The following is an 18620-nucleotide window of genomic DNA, read 5'->3' as shown; positions in this document are numbered from 1 at the left end:
TAAACATAATATAGTTAGACGATTAATCATTTAAATATTTATGTTTAGCAATAAATAAATATAGAGTTAGTAGAAAATCATTTTATGGTGTGGCAAAACATAATTAAATCAGGTCGGGAATAAGGAATTCAAGAAAACAGTTTGGTCTTGTGTTAAAAAGGTTCTAATTTACGCACTGCAAGGTAATCTATTTAAGTTCATTCAATTGGATAGTAGATTTTATGGATCATTCTTTACGATTGATATTTGCAACTTTACGGTCTTATTTTCAACTAACTTATCAAACTAATTAGATCCTCCTAAAAAAAAATTAGAGTACACTTTAAATAGAGAGAATGAAAGAGGACAGTGCGGTAAAACTAAAAAGCCATCAAATGAGAAGGAATTATTAGAAACTTGGTACATTCATGATATTTTATGAGAAAGAGAACAAAGGAAGCCAGCCAGAGAACAAAGAATGATCAAACAAGCAGAGAGATAACTCTCTCTATTACTATCAATATTGTATTGTAAATAGCCTCTCTCCAGGTACACTAACTGTTTCCAGAGGTGGAGACCTCAGTGCTACATATTGGACAGACCTGCATACACAAAATCATATACAACTATCAACTGCAGCCCTAAAAAAATTCAATAGAAGAAATCTCAGAAATGAATACTAAAAAGAAACAATATATTAGTATCATTTCAACAATTTGGACAGTATTTGTGAAAAATTCATTAATATATGTTTGGAAGGAAGGACGCATGGGCTGATCACCCACCCCCATCCCAGCCAAATACCTCTATCCCTAGAGGCTCTGCTGATGTAGAGCAACCCTATCTAATCACTTCCAAAGTCCACAAGGATGGACAAAAGGCATACTACTGTGAGTTATCAAATAAAAGCAGTTTCTGTTACTTAAATAGAGAAACTCATAGTAAGCTTAAGATCAAAATATAGACAGTTATCCCTATTCTGATGCATCCATAATACATTAACAAATATAAAATTCAACAATTCAGATTCATTCTAGCTAACATCGATTGATCCACTCCTTAGTCTGCTATGAAAAGTTGTCAGGACAGAGGATTAATAAACAAAAGTCCTGTCATTCTGGCTCCCAACCCTCATCTGATTCTATCAAAAGAGCTGAACTCATTACAGGTATTATGCACAAGCCTTACCTATCAAATACTTCGGTTGCCCCTTGTTTATTGGTAGGGGGGAAATCTCTATCTTTCTGAGATGGTTAACAATGTGATCAATAAGATAAATGGTTGGCACTCCAAACTACTTTCTTGGCTATGCATACTCATATGCTAGCTACTGTGCATCCTCCTTAAGGTACCATTGAGCATTTGGAGAAAATGTTGGCTAGGTTCTTTTGTGGGGATTGGGGGGGGGGGGGGGGGGGGTGCACATCAAACAGAAAAAGATGTCATTGGTCTAGTTTGGATAAACTGTGTCTGCCTTACTGTGAAGGAGGTACAAATTTCAGGAAAATACAGGCTTTTTGCATGGCCTTTTCTATCAAACAGTGGTGGAACCTTAGAACTGGAAAATCTCTTGGAAAGAATTTATGGTAACCAAATATTGTCAGAGGTCTCATCCCCTAACTAAACGAAGATAGAGATCATCGATGATGGGCTGATATGCTCACTTCTGGTATGGGTGGAGTCGCCGGCGACATGTAAATAGATGGAAGTGGAGAAGAGAGAGGATCGAGGTGATCGCGACCTACAGCTGGATAGTATAGATGTCACCGACATTATGCAGATGACACAGTGATCTTTTGTGAGCCAAGGGTTGGACAAACAGGTTACATAAGAAAAAGAAATTGACTGTTTTTGAAGCTTGTTATGGTTTGAAAGTTAACCGGGGGAAAACCAGTTTGTTCCCACTAAAGGAGGTGCGCCAAACATCCAAAATCTTGTAATAATTTCAGAATGCATTTAAAAATACGCCTACTACATACCTTGGTATGCCTCTGGGCAGTGAACACAAAGCAGGGAAAATTTGGGCTGGATTTATAGAGAAAACAGAAAAGAGGCTAGCTAGGTGGAAGGCACAGTAAATATCATTGGGAGGGAGGCTCATCCTTGTCAATTTTGTACTTGATGCACTTCCTACATATTTAATGTCTCTATTTCCCTTACCTTCCAAAGTTATGAAAAATCTGTACAGACTTGGGAGAGATTTCTTGTGGCATGGATGTAAAGAGGGCAAACGATACAAACTAGTCAATTGGCATACAACAATTCAGAGTAGAGAGCAGGGTAGTTTGGGCATCAGAAATCAGAGAACACAAAACAATATCTTAATGATGAAATGGCTCTAGAGATACAATAGGGAAGAACATGCATTATGGAGGGAGGTGATTAGACACAAGTTTGGTGAACTCAACCCATGGTGTACCAATGTGAGGACTGATACTTAGGGGTTGGAGTCTGGAAGACCATTAGAGCCCTATGGCCCAATATGGAAATGAACTTGCAAAAGATAGTTGGAAAAAGAATCAAATTCTGGAAGGATGCTTGAAAGGAGCAAAGTCCATTAATGGAGATTTTCCCAGAAATATTTATTCTAAGCAACAACCCAGATGGTACCATTTATGATACCTGGAGTGCACATGGAAGGAACTCATTCTTCAGGAGATTGCTAAATGACTAGGAGATTGATAGAATGGCTAATCTGCTAAGTAGGATTGATGATTTCAGTGGCACTACTGCTAAACCAGATACATTGAGATGGAAACACAATACTGATGAGCAATTCTATGTTAAAAGGGTTTATAGAATGGAAAGAAGGTACAGTATAGAGGGCAACCAAAAATATGGAGAAACTTATGGAAGAGTCCAGCTCCAACCAAGGTAAAATGCTTTACTTGGTTGGTGGTTAAAAGAGCATGCATGACACAAGAAGTTTTGAAGAAAAAGGGAGCTATCATAGTTTCCGGGTGCTTCTTATGCAATCAGAAAGATTAAACAAATAGTCATGTTTTTACACAGCACTTTTACAGCACAATTTTGGTCTCTATTTCTCCACATAACAAAGACAAATTGGAGGCAGCAAAAGTCAAAAGAAGTGGTGGAGGATCATACATCCGGTGGACAGTTTGGAGAGAAAGGAATGAGAGGTTTTTTGAAGATAGAACCAATTCCATTCAGAAAGTTAAATGGAATTGTATAATATCTTTCTACTTTTGGTGTAAAGAAGTAGGTGTAGAGGATATAGCTCATTTTGTAGATTTATTAGGATCTCTATAAGTATCTTCTTTTCTATTTGTTTTTTTATCTAACACTTTTTATGGTGTCCAGTGTGTCCTCAATGCTGAGGAATACACATTTACCAGTTTCTAAAACAAAAAGAAAGCCATCCTGGCCAATCTCAATCTTGGATAGCTATGGCTAAGATCAAACATCTTGTTGAAGTGCATATTAAACGGCAGGTTGGGAGAGGTGAAATATCTTTCCGGTATGATAATCGGATCACTTTTGTCCCCTATGGAAATTACTTCCTGAAGGATGCAAAACTACACTTACCAGTTACCACTGTTGCATTGGCCATTGCTAATGGTGAATGGGACTGGCAACACTGGGAACAATGAACAATATATTCCAACTGATATCTTGACCATTTTTGACAATATGAATCTCCAATTACCTCATGATGTGCCTGATAGACCATTTTGGACACCAGATAACAAAAGGCGATTTTCTCTGGCGTCTGCTTGGCATCTGCTAAGACATAGGAAGCTCAAATGCTAGATCGACTCCAAGACATGGCATAAATATGTGCCTTTCGAGATGAGATTTTATTGTGGGGAGGGTATGAGGGAAATAATTCCTACTGAGCACGAGTTGCCAAGTTTGGTATTGCTGTTCCATCTAGATTTTTGTGTTGCAGGGACCCTGATGTTAAGACTGTTGATCAACTCTTTTGTAATGGTAATTTTTCTAATAAGGTGTGGAAAATCATATGTGGACCATTTGGTATTCCTTACACTAACTTGCCTTACAGGTTGCTCATGATCAACTGGTGGAAGCTCAAATGTAAAGATCCTGTCACTAGCTTCATTGTCAATTCTCTGCCATCTGTAACTACTTGGGAACTATGGATATCATGATTAGGCTCCAAATATGGGACTGATAAGTTAAATATTAGGAGATCCATATCTCTAATTGCTTCCACAATGACTCATTTCATCTCAAATCATTTTAAGAGGATTTACTTGTGTCCTAACTGGTTCTCAGCTTGTATCTAGCTTCATACACTTCAAGAAAATTGTTTAAATGAAATAGACCGACCCCCTACCTGTTTTCTTAAGTTTAACTCTGATGGAAACTGCAGAAATGGCCTTAACGGGGGTGGTAGCATCATCAGGGACATGAGGGGGAAGCTAATCATGGCCTACTCATTGGTGCTTGGAGCTGGGTCAAGTGATTGGGCTGAAGCTGCTACTTTGCTGCATGAGATTACATAGTGCAGAAGTCATGGCTACTCTAATCTAATTGCAGAAAGTGATTCCAAACTCTTGGTTGATTGTGTCAAAGGTCTTAACCAAAAGCAATGGAGGATAATTGAAGAAGTGGACAAGATCAGAGAGATACTAGAACCATTACGTGTTTCTATACAACACTGCTACAGGGAAGCTAATCAACTAGCTGACAAACTGGCGTCCCTCAGTCGTAATCTTACAGTCTCTATGGATTAATTGTGCTTCCATGACCTTCCAACTCAAGTTAAAGGCCTTATAACAGTTGATAGATGGGGATCCCCATCTATTCGTTTCATAAGTCTTAGTAGAACTAGCATCTTTTTAGAGCCACCTTGAATTGGTAAGGCTACAGATAGGAAGCTTGTCAATGGGCATTTTCCTACTCATGTATACAGAAAGCTTTAGCTATCTATCAGGGCAGATCAGGGGTGGTTGCTCATTCCCTCAAACCAATGTGTAATTTCTCTTTTTAGGTGATGAATTAAAAAACTTCAAAAAAAAACAAAAAACATGACTCATCTCCTGTTAAATGCAACAAACTGAGTACCAGCTTTAACATTTTTCTTGCAAAATAGTACGATGCAATATGCAAGGAAATCCAACATCTTAATCTCCATATCCATTCAACTTATGTCGACATAAAATGGGATAAGAAGTCTCATTCTCATTCGATCTGGCACATAGCCAGATGAAAATGAAAGAACTCAATCCCAGAATCTAAGTCACTGCAAGAGCTATCATCACCACCCTAAACAGTACTGACAAAAGACATATATTTCCGTTTGAGTCAGAGAGGAAAAAGTAAGGGAAAAGAGAAGAGTCTAGTTCACTGTGAAATGCATTGGCAAAAGAAGCACAGCTAAACTTACAACTACCATGATTCTTCAAATAACTTGACATACATCAGCTGACCATGATGGAGCTAAAACACAATTTTGAGTCTCAGCTATAGCCACATATCACAGACAAAACTTATGTAATTTTTTAAAAAGGTCCAGAAGGTAGGGGAGACTTCGCCTACAAACAATAACCGAAAAGTTATTAATTGGATTAGCCAAGATCCTTTTCCCTCACAATTCAAGGATTTATTTAGGAGGGTGGCACTTCTACAATACCTTGTTAATTTGTAACCAATTGTTGAGACATTCAGAATGATAAGTATGTTTGCAGGACAGCACAGTCAATTTGTCACCATCTTCATAATCCAATCTACATATAACACACCTGGTGTGCAAAAATGTAAGTCGTCAAAACATTTAACCTATGAAAAAGTACAGCATAGGATATGTTAGCTTACGAATCAATGGTTCCTTCTGATGCAGTTTGTGTCTTATAGTTCACTGAAGGCAAAGAGGCAATTGTATCAGCAGAAAGTCCCCTGCTCTGAGTTCCAACAACTTCACCTAGTGCTATAAGTTCCTGCATCAATGCAGACAATTGAACAATACCAAACATGAGAAGTAGAATATAAAAAATGTCTAAAAGAGAAACAGGAATTCAACAAACTGAAGCACCTCATAAGAAAGTTCATCGGGATCAACGTCCTCCCATGCATCCTAAGAATAACAAAATACACACGTATGGTTAAACCACAGACTTAATGTGACATCACAAAGTTCGTCTTTTCTCCAATATGCAGGAATTTTACATCAAAAAACAACAATGTTGTAGATGAACAAAGACTCAAGAAACCCTGAGTAAAAATGAAATAAAATTAATATATTATCTATATTGAAGAAAGGGAAGGAGGAGAAAACAAAACATGCTAACAAAAGCCTTCAGCCCTCGAGGATTTAGTTTTGCTTCCATCAGCAGTCACCCAAAGAGTCCATCAATTCAATAGAATAAAATGCATCAAAATAGCATCATTATGAGGATAGTTTTGTGGGGCCAACAATAGTAAACATGAGAAAAGATTTTGCATAAAATATACCCCCCTGACCTATCAGTTACTGTATGTCATTTGTAGATCTATCACAGATTCACTAAACTATACCTTCAAAAATAACAAAGGAAACTTGATTAAGAAAATCAAGCAACTAGTAGCTCAGACTACTGTAAGGAGAACTGTTATAGCACAAGTTTTAATAGAACTATTTGAACAAAATGTTACAGATAAATATGTGACATTGGGTATATCATATATGAGAGCATCCAAAGAAGTTCATAAATGTTTTGCGCCACTTTATTTAATGTCTTGACAGTTTCGGTAGATCCTCACATCTTTTCACATTACATTAGAGCTAAACTTGGTATTCCATATCTGTTCCATTGAGTACATGCTAGAACAGTAAAACTAAAATTTGGTTAGATGTAAATATTATTGATATACAATATATTACATTTAGTATACAAAGGCATATTAAAAGGTTTAAAAATGTCTTCATAAAGATGCTTTAAACAGTCCCTAGCAAGCCAAGATGCATTATAGGGGTGAACTCATATTCACGTCATTTTGCGGCAGTCAAGATTCTCGCTCGATTAAGCCTTACCTGTTGTCTTTTAAGTTAGGGAGTTGGAATATGTTTAAACAGGTAATATTGAACACGAGGCACATTCATGGGTTAGCTCATACCCAATTTTGTATTAATTACGAAGACAAAGTACGCTTAGCCGTTCAAGACACTTAGGCAACACTACAAAGACCACCAAGGCCAATTGACTTATGCCAAAGATCCTCGACACTTGTCAGCCCAAAGATGAACCCTATCCTATGGCAGCTAACATTCCTAGCTACTAAACACATTTATATATACTAGTTTTAGTGTTCGCGCATGTCCCTCGTACTGATGAGAACAAATTTTTAAAAATGACATTAATAATATTAAAATGTGCTTGGTTTAGAATGTAAAAAATACCACAAATTGAAAGTTCCAAAACGATAAATATTAATCATGTTTAGGTATTACCAAAAATAAAAACAATACATGTTTAGGGATTTTTGATCCACTTCAGTGGTTCTTCCTTCAATTCGTTCTAATACTTATATTATTGTACATGTGCCATTGGAGTAACATTTGATTGAAAGGCCAAAAAGTCATCCAAAACAAGGGATTATTTGAGTAGAAAAGTAATTTAAATATAATAAATGGAGTCAATCATACTAAACAACTCTGTAATATGACTTCATTTCAGATATATGTCCCTTGTACTTTAAAATCAAATATTTACACCTCCTATACTAATGAAAATTCTACACTTAATCCCTTTATAAGATATATCCATAACAAATAAGTATATTAAAATATAGTTTTAAAAAGATAAATTAAAATTATAAATACCATACTTATGTTTTAGATCTTTCCCTACTTAAACAATATAGACAATCTTAATATTTTAGGACATAAAATAGTTTAGACGGATCTTTTTCTTATTTAAACTTTGTAACTTAACTATAATCGTTATCTTTTTTATTTTGTGGTTGTCGTAAGAGGAAGTCGTATATTGTCGGGTAAGGCCGGCGATACTTCTTAATTTGTATCACCATTTATCATGAAAGACTCCCGTAAGATTTTGCATTGAAAACTATTTATAAGAAAGTTACTAAAAAGGGACACCGACTCATGAAAGGAAAAAAAAACTCTTAATTGGTTTTGAAGTCCTAAATATTAAATATTAGGGGAATAATTAAATGTCTATTCCTAAATAATATTAGGAAAATAATCAATTTATAATTTTATCGAATATGAAACCTATTTTTAAATGGTAGAAAAGTTGAATGACATTTCGGTAAGGGCTTTTGTGCTTTTTAACGTCTTAGGCTTAGGCTTTGCCTTTGCGCGTGTACTTATATTCATGACAACCAAATTTTTATAAACTGAAAATTGAAAAAAAAGGTGTAAGGTCCCAAAAATGGTGAATGCTGATCTTATTAGCTAGCGTATTAAAAGGTTAAATCTTGCCCTGCAGAAACTTCACACATGTTTATCGAATTTTTTGCTTCACCTCCACTTGTCAAAATTATCTTATTGTTTTCTCTCTTATGTGATAAAAGATATACTTGATTTTTAAAAAAAATAGTAACACTTCTAGAAAAATATGATAAGTGACAAAAGTCTAGAAATGGCTAATGTAGAGTCTAGACATGACTAATGTAGATACGTGGAATTCTATAGCGTGAACACCCATATATTCTTTGGGCTCTACAATTTACTATTATGCCCACATTTTGGATTACATCGACGATATTGCCCTTGGTCGACCTAGCTGTTCACTCTTTTAAATAAAAAGTATAAACAAAAATTACAAATATTTAGTAATTTAAAGTGGCATTTGTTAAAAGTCTCACTACACCTATTTAAAGTCCATAGTTTCTTTAGTCATTACATAGTCAATAAGGATAATTACCCTAATGAGGTAGAAAAAGAAGCTTAAGCACTAACATAACCTTCCAGCTTCTGACATTCATACTGTACTCCTAGCCCCTAGGGCAATAATTTTTTTTATTAAATATTGTACTCCTTTTATTGAGCTATTAGGGGTCTAGCTATGTTACATAGCTGGAAAGGATTCATATTAAGTAAGTTACTAATTAATACTTCTTCTAAAAAAATACTCATTAATTTTAATGTTTTAAATAGTATAATTTTGTTTATAGTTCAAATAAGAAAAGATTTATTTGTTAATGCCAAAATTCATTGTAATTGAGTGTATTTTATTTATTGTGAACATAATAAGAAGTTGTGAATTAGTTATCCATAAGATTATTTTGATAATTGTGATGTCCCATCTAAAAGCTTATGTGCACCTCAACTAATTTCACGAGGTACCCACTATCTCCCACCAGTACATTTACCAGGTAAATCTGTCTGCGAGGCTTGAACAGATGGGAAAAAGTCACCTAGTGTTTTTCCTCATTTGGGATTTGAACCTAAGACCTTAATCTGTCATTGTGTGCCTTGCTCAGATTTCTCTACACTGAAAATAATTCAAAGTCACTAAAATGAAAAAAGAAAAGAGTAGGGTGGAACTTGACCGAGTACCATGACGTGATAAAATGCACGCCCGTAATCAAGGGTTTAGTTTCCAATGGTCGCACTAATATATGAAGTGGATGAGGCTTTGTTTTTATTCTTCTTCTTGTAGTTGCTTTGTACAACTTTTATTAGTGGTTGCTTTTATTAGAATAACAAGTATTATTGCATCAGAATGTTACGACGCTAGAGTTAGAATTAAACTGATTTTATCTCATACATATAAATAGAGGTGTCTTGTAAATAAAGTATCATCAATTAATGTCCATTCTCATCCCTTCTCCTATTTCCTCACATGGTATCAAGTTTCTATATACAGTGATGTAACACAAGAGGCGGAGGTGAAAGTAAAGATTGAGAAACAACTCATATCCGAAAGGAAGCTTCAAGTATATGGGGTCCATAATTCAAGAAGACGGGGAGATTGAAGATGGTGTTGCACATCGTATTAGAGTGATGTGGATGAAATAGAGGCTCGCATCTGGTTTACTATGCGATAAGAATGTGTCGCCAAGGCTTAAAGGCTTTAAACTATTTACTTCCCCTTTTTTTTAAACTGATAACATGTGTGTATATATATACATATATATATATTAGATCTGCACCATAACAGTGCTATCTACAATTACAAAAACCCAACCATGCTTAGGACTACTGCTTCACAAGGAACCTATCATATCAACTAGTGATACAGTCTCCTCTACATAGTTTTCTATACACCAAAAATGAAACAAAAGAATACAACTCATATTAACTTTCTGCACAGAATTGATTTTGTCTTCAAAAAATCTATAGTTCCTATCCTTCCAAATTGTCCACCATATACAAGCTAGGACAAGTTTCCACCACTTCTTTTGTCTCATTGCACCACAATTATAGTTCCAGCACTTCAATAAACCACAGCTTGTTGCTGGCATAGACTATCTTAGTCCTACCAAGTTCAAGAAAAGCTGCCACAACTGTCCAGTTATACAAAAATGTAGAAACAGATGGTTATTGTTTTCTCTGGCTGCACCACATATACAACATCTAGAGCATAGAAGAAATCCACTTCTTCTTAAGTTTTCCTGAGTGAGACATGCTTCTCTTGCTACGAGCCAAGAAAAACACAAGACTTTGTAAGGGGCCTTAGTCTTCCCAATGAACTTCCATGGCCACTGATCAAATTGTGCATTTTGCCTAATCTGGTAGTTGTATGCAGTTTGACAGTGTAGACTCCATCACTTCCAGGTTTCCAGCATCCTCGGATTCTTTGAAACCTTGGAAAGATTCCAAGGTTTTGAACAAGTCCACGACTCTTTCCAATTCCCAATCATGAAATAATCTTCTAAAAGTGATATTCCACCCATGTACTCCTTTAACTGATTCGAGGTATTTTCAAAACAAGGACACTCAAATTGATTAAGTTTGACAGGTTGTAATAGAATGTGCATTACATATGCATATTGTATACCACGGAATTACCTAATTTCCATTATGGGGAAGAAAGAAAATTAAAGAACCCGCATTATTGTATTAAAATATTGGAATATTAATTTTAGTTAGGTTTGTCCCTCTTGGTTATATAAGATGTGTTTGAATATCAAATCTACAAAATAGGAGACTTTTGTATTCAATTATCTTTTCAAGTCATCTCTTCATTGTCCCTCTCTATCGTCTAATACACTTCATCTTCAAATTACACAATTTAGATCCATACCCATTCAGAAAAAAATTGTTCCAAATGCATTTCAAGTTTTTTATTGAAAGCTCAGCTCCCCTATGGAAGTTTCATTAGAAGTAATAACCTCTTAATTTAGTCTTCACCGCAGCCACAAACAACTATTTAAATTGATTCATTTAAAGGAAAAACACTTACAATTTGCTGGTTAATAGTGCATCCCAAAGAAACTTAGGCAAACAAAGATTCTAAAATTTCTAAATGGAAGTTCTGTTTTCTTACTTGGGAACAGGCTAAACTTATGCTTCTTCGAGCAGAAATCCTCTGGCTTCAGCACTATGCCCTTATTAGCATGCTTTAAGTAACCAAAAATTACAATATGCAACAGTGTTGGTATACGATCCAAAGGAGGACTAGAACTTAATGGGCTATTAAGTGAAGACAATGGTGATGATCACTGGTTGTACTGGTAATATCTGACTAATAGTATAAAACTACTGTAGTACACTTAATGTTTAGATAAAAAGTACTTTCATGTACACATGAGGATGCTGTTAACTATACTTCAAGATTGTGGTCTTCTATGCACAACCTATCATATTTTCAGGGACCCAAGTTCTAACAGAAAGGACTTCGAGTAGAAAGCGTAAGACAATGTAAGTTGTTTCTCAAATACCCCCTTTCCGGATATCCTTTTATTCCCCAAGTCTGCAGGTCATGATAACCGACAGCCTTCAAGACTTCAACATCAGCAAAAGCACATCTCATTTATGTACTAGGAATCTAAAAGAAATAGATGTGTTGTGCGCCCATGCGTGTGATCAGATTCTGTATTCGCCACATTTCTTAACTCCCAAATATTCTTATGTTTTAGTATCATATTACTATCAGAAACTGTCATAAACATATTCTGCATGCGGTTTTCTCTTCCATGGGACAGGATGGCAGTAGGTGGATGCAATCAATAAAGATGAATATATTTGAATTTGATCATATTAACCAACCTCAAAACTTATCAATGTTGAGATTATGAATTTTATGAAGACAGAAGCTCACAGAGCACAAGATGTAAGATCCATGCTAGAATACGAAATACCTGATTACCTAATGCATATGAATGATCATATCAATTTGATCTTCAAAAGCAATACTGTTTAGCCAACTTCATTAGAATGCTAAAACATATCGTTACCTGGGAATTAATACCACGATCCTCTTCATCTTGCGTTTGTCCAACATACACTAAAAATCACAGATTTGTCAATAGTTTACACAATAAGAACGGAATATAAAAGGCCAAAAACAACAGTAAATAAGCTTCAACAAAGGACTTACTTTCATTTATCCTGGCAAGGGCCAATAATCTAGCTGCCATTTCTCTCTCTTCAGCATCTTGTAGTGCTCTGGCATAGGCCTCATCACTAGAAAAAGCTGATGGGTCTAACTCAACAGCTTGGTTCTCATCCTCACTAGTTTCATCATGAGCATGCACATCAAATGCATCTTCATCATCCTCATCCACATTACTACCATCATCTTCTTCTTCGCTTGGATCATCAAATTCTTCATCATCATCCTCATCATGGCCATAGCTCCCAGCATCCCAACTCCCATAATCAATCCCATCATCGTTCATACTAAGCATCATATAAGCCCTTTCCTGTTCCCCCAAAAGAAAACAGAAGGGCTTTATCTCATAATTACAAGCACAGACTGTAGAGGAGAAACAAGACAGAAGATTTCATTCCCTCGAGAAACATCGTAGTTTCATTTGATGCCTCTGAAGTCCCAAATAAGATCAAATGAACCTTTACATTTTATATTTCAAGATCATCAGTGAAGAATAAGTGATAGTTCCATGGACAAAGATGAAGCTATAGAAGTACCACGAAGACCATTCTCACTCAAGGTCTCAAACTAAGGAGATAAAAGCCAATATTGATGGGCTTCAATTGAAGATCAAGAAGATGCTTATCGTGGAAGAAGAACCCAAGAATTATAGCAAAAAGATAGCTAAGAGCTACACAGATTTCATGGTCCAAGTCCAGGAGGAGGATTGGGCCAACACGCAACCCCATTACACACCCAAAAGGGATTGAAGAACATGCCCACTTAGGCAAGTATTTTGGAGTCAAAAAGTATCACTTCTTTCCTTATTTTGTTAGGTAATTTTTGGAAGAAGTGTGACATTAACTTTACTTCTCTTCCTAGTCAAAGTCTGTTTCTTTAAGAAGTGTTTACATGCTTTACTAGTTTCATAGTTTAAAGCTTCCTAGTTAGGTTTTCTACTTATTCTTTCAATAAAAAGAGTTGTTGTCCAATGCAGAGTAGGATTCGATTCCAAGTGGGGGGGAGGGGGGGGGAGGAGAGGGGGTACACGATTTTATTACAGTAATAGTTTTTTTTTCCTTTTCCTTTTCCTCTCCTCACATTCCCCTCCCTCGTACTCCTCATTTATCGGTTTCCTTGTTTCACATTTCTTTATTTATTTTGATCCTCTTTCTATTGACTTTCCATACTCCTGTTAACTCTCAGTTTCTCTTTTTATGACCTTGGTTTCTCTGGCTTTGCCTTCATTTTAATTTCCCAGCTGAATAACTTTCATTGGCTTGACTCATCCCCACGAGCCTATAAGCTGTCTCTTATCTTTTGCATCTAAACAACCATGATTTCCCTAGCAGCAGCAGCATATCTCAGCCACCAAAATGGCAAACTGCTACACCAGTTCCCGAAAAATCAAATATCCTCTGCCACTGGACAAATCATTCGCCCCCTCCGTCCATCTCACCAAAACCTCTTGATCAATCTCTACTCCTTCTAGGGTTGACATCATGATGCTTCAGAAGGATTAGAGATTAAGAATGCTAGTCGACACATTAAACATTAATTTGTTCATAAAGATTAGCTGGAATTCCACTTCAAGATCAAAATTTTAGAAGCCAATATGTTTTACATCAAACAGTTTATTTGCACAGCATGTTTGGGATTATGATAGCTTTTCAGTGAACCACTTAATTCTGGTACTGCTTTATAAATTTGACTCTTAAATCTGTTATATATGTTAATCCAATCAACTGTATGGTGGCATTATTCAAGAAAGGGCTTCTAGTATTTAGATTATCTTTACCTTAAAGAGACGTTATGAACTTTGAACCGTTAAAAGAATCTAAACTTCTTCAAAAATAAGCCGCTAAATGCATTTTAATGTACAAGTCGTACAATCAAAGTAACCTCAGTTAGTTCTCAGACTTTTTAAAAAGTACTTTATCCCATATGCACAAACTTTATTCAGAGTCTCATAATATAGTGCTAGATGGTATATAGTACTAACTAATATAATCTTCCAAGATACCCCTATACAGACAAAGTGTTCATCTAGGGTCACAAAAACTGAATCTTGAGATGTGAAAAAAGCCCTAATCCTAATTTTAAAATAAAGCAAACATATTAGAGTTTAAACCAAACCGATTGTTCAGGAAAAATAAAAGGAACTTGTTCAGTTCAAAACTGAAAATCAAACCTGGTCTTGCAAGGTGCGGGCGAGAGCAAGATCAGCATCGACCTGACTGAGGTCAGTGAAAGGAGTTCTCCGTGAAGCTCCGGGTTGATTAGCATTACTGCTATGAAGAGCAACATCGGATTCCCCATTTGCATTCACTTGCAGACTAGTATTCCCATCAGACCCATTAGGGTTTACCGGTCGGTGAGTGTTGTCGTCAGCCGCTATGGGCGTTGTGGTTTTGGCTGCTTCATTATTATTATTGTTGTTACTTTTTGAATTCTCCATTTCTGGGCCAACAATCGAATCGACAAATGGGTGGATTTGGGGAAATGGGTAGCGAGGGATATTCAAGTTATATATGGTGGGTGAAGAAATTTGCAGCGTAGAAGAAAGCGATGGTGGCTTTGTGTTTGTGTTTGTGTTTGTGTTTGTGTTTTGTGTTTGTGTGACAGACTTAGGGGGAATGATTAGAGAATAAATAAATAAGAAGAAAGAAAAAGAGGAGAAAAAGGAAAGTATCATGGAATTTGATAGCTTCACCTTTTCTAAAAGTACCACCATCGAGGCAGACGGTACAACAAAGGAAACTGGCTCTCATTATTTGCGACCATTATTTAAATTTGGAACTAACAATCTGTTGGCTTAATGTATTTTAAACAACTTATAAGCTATTAAAAAAAATAAGTTATTATAGTTCAATTTATTTATTTTTGGCTTATAAGCTTTTTTCAGCTTATAAGCTGCATTAAATAAGTTAAGTTAAACAGACTTAATTATTTTTTTGGCTTATTTTAAGCACAAAATGGCTTTAAATTGGTTAGTCAAACACTCAAAAAAATTAAAAATAATTTATAAGCAACTTATAAGTCAATCCAAACGGGCTATAAATGAGGTATCTTCTTTAGCTAGAAAAAACAAAGGCCTTTTATTTTTAATGTTCCTTTGGTAGATAGTTAGAGTTATGGAGGTATTGGTAATGTAGGAATTGGTTATAAGTGAATTTATGGTATTTTATGCATGTATTAGTTATGCAGGGATTAGTTATACATGTATTAATTATTTCACTTTTTATCATACATAAAATAATGCATCGTATAAGTTATACGAAAATTAATACTATATGAATAACTTATTTCTTATCTAGCTATCAAACGACTTCTAAGGGAGAATGTTCCCGTCTTCATAGAAAATGGAATTCTTAAACTAAAAAGTTATAACAATTAAATATCCTTTTAAAAACAAATATCCAATTTATAAAAGAAAGAAAAAAATGGCTAGAATTGTCCCTTTAAGTATTGAAAATGGAATAATTATACCTTTCATATAATTTTGGTCTCAATAAAGCCCTCACCATTATTATTTTGATTCAGATATGTCCCTTGTTGGCATCCTATTTAAGCGAATAAGGTGCAACATCATGGGACTTATAAAAAATTAATTTAATCATTTAAAAATAATATTTAAAGAAAATTTTAATTTTAAACGAATAAGGTGCAACGTCGTGGGACTCAATAAAAAATCAATTTAATTGTTTAGAATGATTTTAACGAAAATAATTTAAGGAGTCGCCACCTAATTTTAGAATAATTAAAAAATTAATTAATTAATTAAAAATGTCTACGAAATCAATAGAATATAGGTTAAGTTATTCCGAAGGGAAGGTATTAACACCCTTCAAAATTCACAACTGTGGGTCTAGACTAAACTCATTTTTTTCGACTTGAGGAGATAAATAATCTAACAAGTGTAATAAATATGAAATATACACAAAAAATAAATTAGAACAATAATATAAGAAACGACCTAATATTTGACTAGCGTCGATAATATAAATAATAATAAATCAAAAAATATTATTCAAACTTCGTTCGAATAGCTTTTTCAGAAAGAAACTTTGGGTATTTGTAAAGAAACTTAGTACAAGTGATAGTAGTAGATAAATATGAATAAAAATAACCATAATAATAATAATAATAATAATAATAATAATAATAATAATAACTAAAAAATAAAACCCTTATTATGAACATGGGAGGCCTTGGAAATCGATGATAATTTCTTCATCGGTCAATTTAACTTGTAATTTATACGAACTTAAACTAAAATTTCCGTCTTTTAAATTGGGAAGGCCTCAAAATCCGACGGAGAGATTTTTTCATTGGCCACTTTTAACTAGCAAAATATAATGATAATGTAAATTTAAACTAAAATTGCCGTCTTTTAAAATGGGGAGGCCTCGGTACTGCAGGAAAATTTTTTTCATTGACCAATTTTTTTAAAATTATTTCAATGAATTAAAGACATGCTTCTCAAAACTTTATCCCATATAATTAAACCAATAAAATTTAATTAGCCACAAAATCATCTCTAATCAATTTATCAATTTAAAATCTCAAAATGTGAATAAAGAACAATAACAAAGACATAAGCAAAAGGAATGACAATCAAATAATCAAATTCTAACCAACAACATATCCCATGCAAGTGAAGATACAACACCAGCACCTAATAATTTAATCATTATATGTATATCACCTCACTCTTAAATAAAAGGAAAACAAACTAAAAGTTAATCATCAAATATGATTCACAAACAAACGAAGTGATGGAAAAAAGTCTAAAAAAACAATAGCCATGGTGTTGTAGTGATAGAAAATAACCAAACTTTAGGCAACAAAGCAACATTAGAAATCAGTAATACATAACAAAAACTAAAAGGATAAAGGACATCCAATAAATTTCACCAGGAAAATAGAGCTTCATAGGAGAAGACTAAGTTCCCCAAAACAAATAACAATAGCACCTGAAAAACATTAAATAACAAACTCCGATCAGATCTAAAGCGCAGAGAATAAAAAAGATAACAATATAGAGGATTATCTGTTTTCCGGAGGTAACACCGGAGCAATGTCGCTTGGTTCGCGCTTGCGAGATAGTTGGTTGTTGGAGCTCGCTGGCGTTTTGTCGGATCTTTAAGCTCGTGTTATTGTGGTCTGAGAGCCTGGAGCATTGAGCTCATCTGGTTACTGGAGATAGCTGAAGCTTTGAGCTTCGCCAGAGTTCTTCGGAGTGGTGGATGGTTGTTTCATTCACTGGGTTTTGTGGTGGTGGTCTGGTGGTTTCTCCGGTGACTAGGAAGGGGAGAGACGAAGGGCTAGTGGCTGGTTCGTGGAGAACAGTGAAGGAGGAGGAGAACATGGGTTTGTTTGCTCGTTTCTAGTTGTTCACAAGTTCGTCGGAGCTCGAAATTCACGACATTCGCTTTTGTCGTTGTTGGTTCTGGTGATTTTAGAGTTGTTTGGAGTGGTGTTGGAGAAAAAGGGTGAAATGGGTGAAGGTGACGGCTTTTTTTTTTCCGGAGAATAGGATAGAAAAAATATATAGAATTTTACTCATTTGAGAATTTTGCACCACTAATTCTAAAATTATTTCACACAACCCCTACCCCATTTTTTAGGCCAAGTAAAAGGATTATAAAGAAAATTAAAAATTACTCATTTTACAAAATTATGGGCTCAAAATTATGCGTTCAAAATCACGAGTTAATTAAATATCTGAGTAATTTAATATTTATCTATGTTTCAATGTATTCTTAAACTATGCTAAAATTACTAAAACAAATATAATCAACGACAAATAAAAAATATATTTTAATAAAAAACAATGATTTAACAAAACAAGACAATATTTAAAAATTCAACAGAGTGTGAGAAAAATATTAATGGTTAAAATTAACTAAAATTCAAAATAAATTAATGAAAAAATCCTAACATTCTGAAAAATAAGAATAATATCGATAAATTATTCTAAAATTGCAGAAATGATATTTTGAACTATTTAAAGAATAAAAAACTTTAAAATATTAATTTTAAAAAATCAGATCAAAATTGGGTATTAACGACTGTCCCTTTTTTGGATAGGGTCGATGATTGGACAAAGAATATCCAGTGTGGTATGAATCCGTTGAAAGGACAAAAAATATGGTGTGGTATGAATCCGTTGAA

General features: G+C 34.7%; 1 protein-coding gene across 1 annotated transcript; it reads right to left on the bottom strand.

Moving 5' to 3' along the window:
- Nucleotides 1-354: 354 nt before the first annotated feature.
- LOC129873025 (E3 ubiquitin ligase BIG BROTHER-related) lies at nt 355-15186 on the bottom strand. The gene is made up of 7 exons (XM_055948012.1): nt 14635-15186; nt 12450-12774; nt 12307-12356; nt 5996-6037; nt 5779-5900; nt 5597-5705; nt 355-581 (listed from the first exon to the last, which is right to left on the bottom strand). The coding sequence occupies exons 1-7, from the start codon at nt 15175-15177 to the stop codon at nt 534-536; spliced, it is 1239 nt and encodes a 412-aa protein (XP_055803987.1). The 5' UTR covers nt 15178-15186; the 3' UTR covers nt 355-533.
- Nucleotides 15187-18620: the final 3434 nt, after the last annotated feature.

Source organism: Solanum dulcamara, chromosome 11 (assembly GCF_947179165.1).
Source record: "Solanum dulcamara chromosome 11, daSolDulc1.2, whole genome shotgun sequence".
Lineage (NCBI taxonomy): Eukaryota > Viridiplantae > Streptophyta > Magnoliopsida > Solanales > Solanaceae > Solanum > Solanum dulcamara.
This window is presented reverse-complemented; position numbering and strand designations above follow the sequence as displayed.

Excerpts from the sequence above, each read along its gene's own strand:
- LOC129873025 (XM_055948012.1), bottom strand. The coding sequence starts at position 15,177 with ATGGTGGTACTTTTAGAAAAGGTGAAGCTATCAAATTCCATGATACTT. Across the intron at positions 12,357-12,449 it reads CCTTGCCAGGATAAATGAAA|TGTATGTTGGACAAACGCAA; the intron begins GTAAGTCCTTTG and ends TGTGATTTTTAG. Across the intron at positions 5,706-5,778 it reads TCAGAAGGAACCATTGATTC|GTGTGTTATATGTAGATTGG; the intron begins GTAAGCTAACAT and ends TTTGCACACCAG.